Source organism: Elephantulus edwardii, unplaced genomic scaffold (genome assembly GCF_000299155.1).
Source record: "Elephantulus edwardii isolate Elephantulus edwardi_28Jun2011 unplaced genomic scaffold, EleEdw1.0 scaffold00012, whole genome shotgun sequence".
Lineage (NCBI taxonomy): Eukaryota > Metazoa > Chordata > Mammalia > Macroscelidea > Macroscelididae > Elephantulus > Elephantulus edwardii.
In genome coordinates, this window is record NW_006399762.1 from 6,233,539 (window position 1) to 6,245,496 (window position 11,958).

The 11,958-nt window shown below is 40.3% G+C and overlaps 1 protein-coding gene across 2 annotated transcripts in view; it reads left to right on the forward strand.

Annotated features, from left to right (window-relative positions):
* Window positions 1-11,958, forward strand: part of PRDM5 (PR domain containing 5) — a 341,046-nt gene that overhangs the window by 319,403 nt on the left and 9,685 nt on the right. For both annotated transcript variants that reach the window (XM_006881055.1, XM_006881056.1), the window contains one exon: window positions 753-857. In XM_006881055.1, coding sequence (XP_006881117.1) covers window positions 753-857 — 105 coding nt within the window. The remainder of the gene's footprint in view (window positions 1-752; window positions 858-11,958) is intronic.

The window sequence follows — 11,958 nt, forward strand, 5'->3', positions numbered from 1 at the left end:
GTACGCCCTTCCCAATTTTGAACCATGCAGTGTTCCCTTGCTCTGTTCTGACGACTGCCTCCTGGTCCAACCTAATTTAAAATATAGTGTAAGTTTTGTATTTAAAAACCCCACAACAGCCTACTTAGGATAAACGTTTGGGGAGAAGTAATAAAAATATTTAAAATACATTTGAGCTCTAGCATTTTAAACTTTCCCCAAAAATCTGTTGAAAACTTAGTACAAAGATTTCCTTCTCAGAGTCTGTTAAATTATCAACCATCTGTTCTTTCTAAATCATAAGAGCTCAAATTTTCTTGGTTCACATTGCCCATAGTAGCTTGGTAAAAAAATTTTACAGTGTCCATTGGTGTCATGGTTGTTGTTAGGTGTTTTAGAGTTGACTTTGACCCTGTGTAGAGCATATCAAAAGCTAACCTACCACAGCATGCATAGACCAGTAACTGTTCCGTTTAAGTGGTTTCAGATCACAGCATCCACTGAAAATACCTGGCTTTCCACAGATAAGACGTTGAAAGGAATAAGAATTTTACATAAAGATTTGAACTACCTTGAGTTTATAGTTGGCGATGTCCAACTATGACTATGTCCTTGAAATATGCAGTATCTCTCAGCTCCCTTGTGTATTTGCCTCAGCACCTTATACCCCGTATCCACCACCTGCCTACAACCCCCGACGCCCCCCACCACATTCACCTTAACAGAAGGATTCAGAGTTGACTGACATTTTTGGTGGTCTCTTTTGATTGCAGGAGAAACCATACAAATGTTCTGAGTGCAGTAAGGCCTTCAGCCAGAAGCGGGGCCTAGATGAGCACAAGAGGACCCACACTGGAGAAAAGCCGTTTCAGTGTGATGTGAGTTTGGCTACCCTTTTCTTCCTCTAGTGTCTTTCCAAAGGCTCAAGTGTGTGCATGTGCATGTCTGTATAAAATAGTGCGTGTGTGTGTGTGTTTCCTAGTGCTTATGTGTACCTGTCAATTTCTTGAGCTATTTACAGATTTTGATTGCATAATCTATGTAACTGGATTCTAGTAAATTTTTTTTCATCCTTGTTTAATGGCACCAAATAAGCTCTGATTTAGTTTAAAACGTGGTTGCCCATTTTCATGAGAATGAGCTTTTTTCATAAGGTATAAGTGCATACTGATTCAGGCAAGCTTCTCATATGACTAACCAAGGCTATGGCAGGCTAATGGCAATGAGCCAATAATTTGGTCATAGATATAATTTACTTTGTTAAAGCCAAAACCCAAATTTTTATGCTATACATAAACTCTTTTGTTGCCACTTAGATCTAGATTGTCTGCTTATGACATTTTCATTGAAATAACTTTTTTTAACATCACTGTTTACATTAGCGTATCGCGATGGGAAAGTCTGCTGTTAGGGACCTCTCTAAGGTACTCAGGAGCAACAGTGTCTCTCTGGAGACTAAGGTGCGCCTGACACAGGCCATGGTATTTGCAATCGCTTGTTATGCATCAGAGAGTTGGACAATGACTAGGGAGGACAGAAGGAGAGTGGATGCTTTTGAGCTGTGGTGCTGGAGAAGAGTACTGAATGTACCATGGACTGCCAGGAAAACAAACAGATTCATCTTGGAGAGGATTAAACCAAGCTACTCCTTGGAGGCAAGGATTCTGGGGCTTCGCCTGACATACTTTGGACATGTTGCCAGGAGGGACGGGTCCTTGGAGAGGGACATCATGCTTGGGAGGGTGGAGGGACAGCGCAGGAGGGGAAGACCCTCTATGAGATGGATTGATTCGGTGACTGGGGTAATCGGGATGGGTGTGTCAAGCCGGTGCGGTTGGCGCAGGGTAGAGCAGGGTTTAGGGCTGTTGTGCATAGGGTCGCTATGAGTCGGAAACGACTCGACGGCACATAACAACAACAACCAACAACATTTACATTAGTAGCAAAATAGAAAAAGCATCATTGTCAAGAAAATTAATCTAAGAATGAAGATAAGGAAAACATATTCTTCAGTCAACAGTGTCACTACCCGGTATAATACTGGAAAATAACACTATGCTGACATAAATAATAGAGACAAAACCTACTGCTATTGTTATTATTTTTTTTATTATTATTACTGCCTGCAAGTCATACCAACACTATGTACAATAACTCTGAACCTTGATCTATTCTGAGCCAATCTTACTGTCTCCAACACACCTACCCCCATTATCCCAATCAATCCATCTCATCCAGGGTTTTTCTCTACTGTGCTGCCCCTCTACTCTTCCAAGCATGACATCCCTCTCCAAGGACTGGCCCCTCCTTGCAACATACCCAAAGTATGTCAGATGAGCATCAGAATCCTTGTCTCCAGAGAGCACCCTGGTTTCACCCTCTCCAGGAAAAACCTGTTTGTTCTCCTAGCAGTCAGTGATACATCCAGTACTCTTCTCCAGCACCACAGCTCAAAGGTATCAGTTCCCCTTCTATGATTCTTAGTCTTTGTCCAGCTTTCTGATGCACAGCGAGTAATTGCCAAGACTATGGCCTGGATCAGACACACATTAGTCTCCAGACTCACATCATTGCTCTTTAGCACTCTGGAGAGGTCCCTGACAGCAGATTTTCCCAATGTAATTTGTCTTTTGAATTACTGGCTGCTGGTACCAAGAATGTTGATTTTGGAGCCAAGCAAACTAAAGCTGTTAATAATGTCCATCTCTTTGCTGGTTTCAAATAGCCCAGTGGTGAGAATCTTTGTTCTCTTGATGTTGAGCTTAAATCCATACTTAAGGCTGCAATCTTTGACCTTCTGCAGCAAATGCCTCAGGGTCCTCCTTAATTTTGGCATACTTGCCAAGTTTGTGTCATCTGCATAAGGCAGTTTGTTGATGAGTCTTCCTCCAATCCTGATGCCACATTCCTCCTCATAAATCAGTGGAGTGAAAATTATAAGATGTTAATGCATGTAACTGATAAGTAGAGAAATGTCGTACAGTTTATAGAAATATTGTTGTTATGTGCCATCAAGTCACTTGCAACTCATAACAACCCTTTGTAAAGTAGCCCTGAAACCTGCTCTATCCTGTGCCAAACTTATTGTCTCTGAACAGACCTACCCCTATTACCATAGTCACTGAATCAGTCCATCTCATCAAGAGTCTTTCTTTCCTGCTCTTTCCCTCCACCTTCCAATCATGATAAGGACAGTCTCTGCTGGCAACATGCCCAAAGTATGTGAGAAAGTGCTTCAAAATTCTTTCAGCATATTTCTGGCACAAAAATAGGGGAAGTGAGGTAGAGGCATTTGAATGTGGTGTGGTGAGTTAAGAGTTCTACTGCTAACTAAAAGCTAAGTGATTAGACTAGGTTAGACTCCTCTAGCTCTCGATGGGAGAAGGTTAGAGCAGTGTGCTACTGCACAGATTTACAGCCTTAGAAACTTTATGGGATAGTTCTGCTCTGTCCTGCATGCTCACTGTGAGTCAAAATCAACTTACGGATTCACTCTCTCATTCCTGCTGAGTCAGAACCAATTCCTCTTTGACCCTCAAGGGTTTCCCTAAGCTGTAAAACACTTGGAAAGTGATTTCCCATCTTTCTCTCATGGAGTAACTGGTAGATTTGAATCACCAGACAGGCTCAGTCTTTTGATTAGCAACACAACTCCCCTTGGACTATGGCAGCAGAGCTCCCTAACTTGACTGCAGTGAATTGGAATTGTAACATCAAAGTTGTGCTATATAAAACTAGCACAAAATTCTCTTTGTATGTTAAGAGAAACCCAGTTCCATCAACATGCCCCAGTCGGTAAAGCATGGGGCAAGACATATGCCGTCGAAACTCACAAACACAAAATGCTTTCCTTGTCTGGTGCTAAGGTTAAAGCAACAGCGAGTCTTATTCATAAAAATACCCATATGCACAATGAACTTCTACTAAGGAAAGAACTACTTTTAGAGGAAGAAATATACACACATACAACTTTATCCTGAATCGAAACAAGAGCCTCAGCTTCATAATTTCAATATCTTTTTAATGGAAGCATTTTCATGGGGGGAAAAATTACATTTTTATCATTTTACAACTAAACAAATAATTGATAAAGGCAATAAATTCAGTATTATCTGTGTACAAATGTATTCTTTTCAGCAAATGTAACTCTTTATCAGCCTGGATATTATTATTAAATACTTTATAAGGTCAATTGAACCATAATTATTTTTGTGGGAATTGTATTACCCTAAACATAAATTTTTCTATCAATGTTTACCTCATTTACTTGAATTTTTAGACCTTTATCAGACTGCTTTATTATTGAATAGAAATCCACATTTATAAATGTCCTTACAATTTCACAAAAAGAGAACAGCCAAAGTTCAAGGTGAATGTAGAACAGAGCATGGAATGAGAGATATCACACTGATGTTAAGTGGATCCTCACTGAAAGCAGAGATTACTAGAAGAATGTCTATTTGTGGTTTATAGTCTATGCAATGGCATTTGACTGTGTAGAGCATAAGGAATTGAAGGTATCATTGAGAAGAATGGAATTCCAGAACACGTAATTGTGGTTAAGCAAAACCTGTACCAAGATCAAGAAGCTGTTGTCTGAACAGAGCAAGTGAACACTGCATGGATTAAACTCAAGAAAGATGTGTATCAGGGCTGTATCCTTTCTCTATACCTATTCAATATAGATTACATCTTAAGATCAAGAAAACAAAGGTCTTCACTACAGGAACACAGTCAGCATTATTATAGATGGAAAATGGATTGAAGCTGTCATTGATTTCGTGTTTGGATCAACACTCAGCATACTTTGTACCCACATTCAGGAAATCAGGAGACATATTGTGTTAGACAAGTCTTCTGTCAGGGACCTCTTCAAAATGCTGAAGAACAGTGATGTCAGTTTGAAGACTAAGGTGTGCCTAATTCAGACCATGGTCGTCTCAGCGACAAGCTATGCATCACAGAGTTGAACAATGAATAAGATGACAGAAACATTGAACCGTGCCTATGAATTGTGATGAGAAGAAGATTGCGGAATATTTCATGAACTGCCAAAAGAACAAACAATCTTGGAGAAAGTATAACCAGAGTGCTCCTTGGAGACAAAGATGGCAAAGCATCATCTTTCATACTTTGGACATGTAACTAGATGAGGCTATTCCTTGGAAAGGGACATCATGTTTAGAAAGAAACATAGAGGATCAGAGAAGGAAAGGACAAAACCCAGCATGATGAATTGGCATTGTGACTTCAGCAATGGGTTCTAGTTTGTCAGCGGTGGTGAGAATAGCACATGATAGTGCAGGGTTCAGGTCAGCTGTTCATAGGGTCTTTATGATTCAGACTTGACTGGACAGCACCTAACAACAACAACAACAGTAATTCAATCTGTAGGCTAAATAAATCATTCAAGAAGCTGAACTCTATGAAGAAAAATTCAGATGACACAACCTTACTTGGTGAAAGTTAGGAAGACTTGAAGCACTTACTACAGAAAATCAGTTACTACAACATTTAGAATACTACAACATCAAGAAAACAATAATTTTTACTACTGGTCCAATAAATAACATCATCTTGGAGAAAAGATAGAGCTTGTCAACAATTTCATCTCACTTTTTTCCATAATTGACAGCCTTATTACCATCAATCAGGAGATCTGGTGTTGTATTGTCTTGGGAACGTCTGCAGTCAAGGGCCTCTCCAAATTACTGAAGAACATTGATGTCAGCTTGAAGACTAAGGTGCCTCTGATTCAGGCACAGTCTTTTCAGTCATTTCCTATCCATCTGAAAGCCAGACACTGAATAAGGATGACAGGAAGATAATTAATGCCTCTGTGCTGTGGTATTGGAGAAGCTTACAGTTATCTCATGGACTGCCAAAAGAACAGATAATATGTCTTGCAAAAAGTGTAAGCAGAATGCTCCTTGGAGTCAAAGAGTATAAAGCATCATCTCACGTAACATGCTTTGGACATATTGTTAGGAGAGGTTATTCCTTGGAAAGTGACATCTTCTTTAGAAATGAGGAGGGTAGAAAAAAATAAAGATCTTCAGCCAGGTGGATTAACAGAATAACTACAGCAATGTTCTCAAGTTTCTCCTTGGAAAGAAGGATTTTGAAGCTCTGTCTCACATACTCTGAGCACATGGCCAAGAAGGACCAGTCCTTTGAGAAGGACATCATGCTTGGCAGGGTGGAGGGACACCTCAGGAGAGAAAGACCCCGGATGAGATGGATTGACTCAGTGACTGGAGAAATGGGATTACATGTGTTGGAGTCAGTGAAATTGGCTTAGGACTAAGCAAGGTTCAGAGCTATTGTACATAGAGTTGCTATTACACAGAGTTCCTATGAGTCATAGGCAACTCAATGGCACATAACAACAATAACATGTCAGAAATTATGAGAATGGCATGGGGTAGGATAGCATTCATATCTGTTCTTCAGAGGTCCCTTGAGTTGTAGTGGACTAAATGGCACTTCACAACAACAAAACAACAATTAAAAATAAACAACCCCAACAGATAAAGAACTATAGTCTTTGTTCCACAATCTTGCTCTCTTTCTCTATTCAACCCTAGAAGAGGTCATTTTTTTTTTACTCTTGTGTGTTCCCCTCTTAATTGCTACCAAATTTAATAATTCCTCTTAGTTTGCATTCCCACTGGAAGTGTACAGCCAAGATCTCCTCTGTTTCGTATCTTATCTAATCTTGACTGAAACAAATATCGATCTTTTCCAGTCAGTGGGCCAGCTGGCTGTTCTCCAGATTTCTTGACACAACTTAGTGAGCACATCCAGGGCAATGTCTGTCTGTTGAAATATGTCAATTGGTATGTTGCCGACTCCTGGAGCCTTGTTTTTTTGCCAGTTCCTTCAGAGCAACTTGAACTTCCTTCTTCATCACCACAGGCTCTTGCTCATATGTCATTTCATAAAATTCTTCTGTGTCAGCCAATTCCTTCTCATACAGTGACTCTGTGTATTCCTTCCATCTTCTCTTGATACTTCCTGGATCATTTAACAGTCTACCCAAAGTATCCTTAAGTATTGCCACCCATGGCTTGAATTTGTTATTCAGCTCATTCAGCTTAAGAAACACTGAGCGAGTTCCGCCCTTTTGATTTTCTGACTCCAGCTCTCTGCACATTTCAATATAGTATCTTGCTTTGTCATCCCAGGCTGCCTTTTGAAATTTTCTTTTTAACTCTTTGGTTTCTTGGTTTCTTTCGTTAGCTTTGGCTTCTTGGCACTCTAATGCAATATTCAGAGTCTCGTCTGACATCCATCTTGGTCTTTTCTCCCAGAGCTCATTTGGCCTACACTCATTCGTACATCCATCTTGGTCTTTCCTCCCAGAGCTCATTTGGCCTACACTCATTCGTACTTAAGGCCTCAAACCTGTTCCTGAGATGGTTTTAAAATTTGAGTGGGATAGACTTAAGATTAAATTTTGGTTCCCGTGCATTTGATTTCATTTTGCTCAACTTCAGCTTAAACTCGCATATGAGTAGTTGGTGGTCTGTCCCCAACCAGCAACTGGCCTGGTTTTCACTGCTGATATTGAGCTTCTCCACTGAGTCTTTCCACAAATGTAATCTATTTGATTCCTATGCATCACATGCAATCCAGATTCTGCTGAATATTATCCAAAAACGTTTGGAACAATATGTCAACAGAGAACTGCCAGATGTGCTGGCTGGATTTAGAAGAGGTCGTGGTACTAGGGATATTATAGCTAATGTTAGATGGATCTTGGCAGAAAGCAAAGAATACCAGAAGAATGTCTATCTGTGCTTCATTGACTGTGCAAAGGCTTTTGACTGTGTGGATCATAACAAGCTGTGGCTGACTCTGAGAAGAATGGGAATCCCAGAACATTTGATTGTGCTGATTGTGCTAATGAGAAACCTATACTTGGACCAAGAGGCAGTCGTCAGAACAGAGCAAGGAGACACTACATGGTTCTAAATCAAGAAGGGGTTCCATCAGGGATGTATTCTGTTTCCATACCATTTCAATCTGTGTGCAGAACAGATCATCCGAGACACTGGGCTATACAAAAAGGAATGTGGCATCAGGATTGGTGGAAGAGTCATCAACAACCTGCGTTATGCAGATGACGCAACCCTGCTTGCTGAAACTGAGGAGAACCTGAAGCGCTTGCTGCAGAAGGTCAAGGACTTCAGGCTCCTATATGGATTGAAGCTCAACATCAAGAAAACAAAGGTTCTCACCACTGGGCCAATTGGCAGCATCAGTATGGATGGTGAAGGGACTGAGATAGTTAACAGTTTTAGTTTATTGGCTCCACAATGAACACTCTTGGTAACAGCAGCCAGGAAATCAAGAGACGAATTTCATTGGGAAAGTCAGCTGTGAGGCACCTCTCAAGAGTACTGAAGAGCAACGACATCGGGCTGGAGACTAAGGTGCACCTGATCCGGGCTATAGTCTTTGCAATTACGTACAGTGCATCAGAGAGTTGGACAGTGAATAGGGTTGATAGAAAGAGAATTGATGCCTTTGAGCTGTGGTGCTGGAGAAGAGTGTTGAATATACCATGGACTGCTAGGAGAACAAACAGGTTTGTCCCAGAGAAGGTGAAACCGGTATTCTCCTTGGAGTCAAGGATTCTGAAGCTTCGTCTGACATACTTTGGGCATGTTGCAAGGAGGGACTGGTCCTTGGAGAGGGACATGATGTTTCGCAGAGTGGAGGGGCAGCGAAGGAGAGGAAGACTTTCGATGAGATGGATCAATTCTGTGACTGGAGAGGTGGGAATAAGTGCGTTTGAGATGGCTAGGTTGGCACAGGATAGAACAGCGTGTATAGCTCTTGTACAAAAGGTTGCTATGAGTCGCAAACGACTCGATGGCACACAACAACAATCTTCACTATGTTCTCTTCTTTACAATCTAGTAAAAGGCATGTTATGTTTGCTTATTTGAATTTTTTATTTTCAAATTGAGTTGAAATTAAACAAAAGTGAAATTAATCCATTTAATGTTAATGACTCTATCTAGCTCCACAATGTTTTCACCCCAGGCAACTGTCTATCTTTTGTAATTTGTTTTTTGAATGTACATATTCTCAATATGCCAAATAAAAAGAATCATAAAATATTTTGCCTCTTTTTGTCTTTCTTCTTTCCTTTAGAATGATGTTTTCTATGTTTATCAACATGAGTCAATATTTCATACCATTCCCAAACTAATAATTCCATTCTCTGTACCTTATTGTGTTTATCCATTCATTTATTTACTTTGCTGGGCATTTAAGGTGTTACTATCTTTAGGCTATATTAAATTTTGCTTCTGTGAATGTTATATTCAATAACCTATTTTCAGTTCTTTTCCAGATATACATAGAAGTAGAATTGATGGATTATAGGGTAATTCTTTGACCGTTTTTAGGATCTGCCAAACTGCTTTCCACAATAACTATACCATTTTTCATTCCCTCTAGCAATGCACAAAGGTCTAATTTCTCCACATTTTTGCCAATACTTGTTCTTTTTAATTTTATTTTAGTAATTCTACTTCAGTTTGGTTTTATTTTTTATTTCCCTATTGATTAATGTTGTTCAGCATCAGTATCTGTCTGTGTATATAAGTCACCAAGAACTCATAGCAACCCTATTTACAACAGCTCTGAACCCTTTCCTATCCTGAGCCAAACTCCTTGTCCCTAACAGACCTAATACCATTTCTCCAGTCACTGAGTTAATCCATTTCACCCTGGGTCTTCCTTTCCTACTGTGCTGTCTTCCAAGCATGCTTTTCTCCAAGGACTGGTCCTACCTGGCCATGTGCCCATAGTATGTGAGATAGAGCTTCAGAATCCTTACCTCCAGGGAGCAGGTTGGTTTTACCCTTTCTAGGCCTGACCTGTTTGTTCTACTGGCAGTCTGGGGTATGTTCAACACTCTTCTCCAGTACCACACCTCAGAGCCATCAATTCTCCTTTTCTCATCCTTAGTCACTGTCCATCTTTCTCATGCATAGCAAGTAACTACAGAGACAATGATGGCCTGTTTCAAGGGCACCTTAGTCTCCAGACTGACCTCGATGCTCTTTAGTACCCTATAAAGGGCCTGACAGCAGACTTCCCAATGTGTTCCTTCTTTGGATTTTCTGACTGCTGGTACCAAGTGTATTGAGTGGAACCAAGCAAGCTGAAGTTGTTAACTATTTCAATCACTTCTCCATCTATCATGAAGCTTCCAACTGGCCCAGTGGTGAGAATCTTTGTTTTCTTAATGTTGAGCTTCAATTCATATTCAAGACTATAGTCCTTGACCTTCTGCAGCATAATGCCACATGTGCTCCTCAGTTTCAGCAAGCAAGTTTGTGTCATCTGCATCACGTAGTTGGTTAATGAGTCTTCTACCAATCCTGATGCCATACACCTCCAGCCTACCAAAGGATCTGTTCTGAATATAAATTGAAAAGGTATGGGGATAAGATGCATCCTTGATGAACACCTTTCCTGCTCCTGAACCATGCAGTGTTTCCCTGCTCTGTTCTGAGGACTGCTTCCTGGTCCAAGTATAGATTTCTCATGAGCACAGTTAAGTGTTCTGGGATTCCCATTCTTCTCAAGGTTAGCCAAAATGCATTGTGATCCACACAGTCAAATGCCTTTACACAGTCAGTGAAACACAGATATCCCTCTGGTACTATCTGCTTTCAGCCAAGATCTATCTAATGTTGGCTATGATCAAGAAGTTAAGAAGACAAACAAAAGATTTCAAAGGGCAGCTCAAAAACACAAAGAAAAGTATTAAAATGAAATGTGCAAAGCTGTATTCAAGAGTCAAAAGGGACAAACTCCCTCAGCTTTTCTTAAGCTGAAGAACTGAAGAACAAGTTTAAGTCTCGACTTGCAATACTAATGATGCTGAAGGTAGGCCCAGGAAGCATCAAATGAGTACACCAAGTCAGTATACCAAAAAGAATTGGCTGACACCGAAGAAATTACATAATTAAGAGCCTATGAAGGTGAAGAAGAAAGTTCAAGCTTCTCTAAAGGAATTGGCAAAGAATAAGGTCCCAGGAATTGATGGATTACCAACTGATATATTTCAACAAACAGATGCTGTCCTTAACATGCTCACCAGGTTATGCCAAGAAATCTGGAGGACAACTGATTAAAAGAGATCTAAACTGGGTGGCTCCTTGGAGGCAAGGATTCTGAGGCTCCGTCTAACATACTTTGGACATGTTTTAAGGAGAAGACCGGTCCTTGGAGAAGAACATCATGCTTGGGAGGGTGAAGGGACAGCGCAGGAGGGGAAGGCCCTCTAGGAGGTGGATTGATTCAGTGACTGGGGTAATTGGGATGGGAATGTCGGACACAGTGCGGTTTGGCACAGGACAGAGCAAACTTTAGGGCTGTTGAATATAGGGTCGCTATGAGTCGCAAGCGACTCAACGGCACATAACAGCAACAGTCTTTATTCCCATTCCAAAAAAAGGTGACCCAACAGATATTGAAATTATCAAACAGTATATCCTTGGGAGAAGTATTTCATCAAATTCTTGACCCCATTTTTTTTTAGAGTTGACTGTTTGGGTTTTCAATGTTGTTGTTATGTTGCAAAGTGTTTCTTCAGTGTATCTTTTCATCTTTCAACAATCTTTCTCTGATGCACAGAAATTTATAATTATGTCCTTTAAAAAAATTGTTCATTTATATTTAGAAATTCATTGTCAAAGCTAAGGCCATAACTCTTTACCCTTATAAACAACTTTTTAAAAAAAAATTTTAAGTGCTAATTTTTATTTCACTAATCCATTGCTAAACTAAGCTACTCATATGCAACAGTCTTGGCACCAGCAGCCAGGAAATTAAAAGGCGCATTGCCATGGGAAAGTCTGCTGTTAGGGATCTCTCCAAAGTGCTGAAGAGCAATGGTGTCTCTCTGGAGACTAAGGTGCATCTGATACAGGCCATGGTCTTCGCAATCAC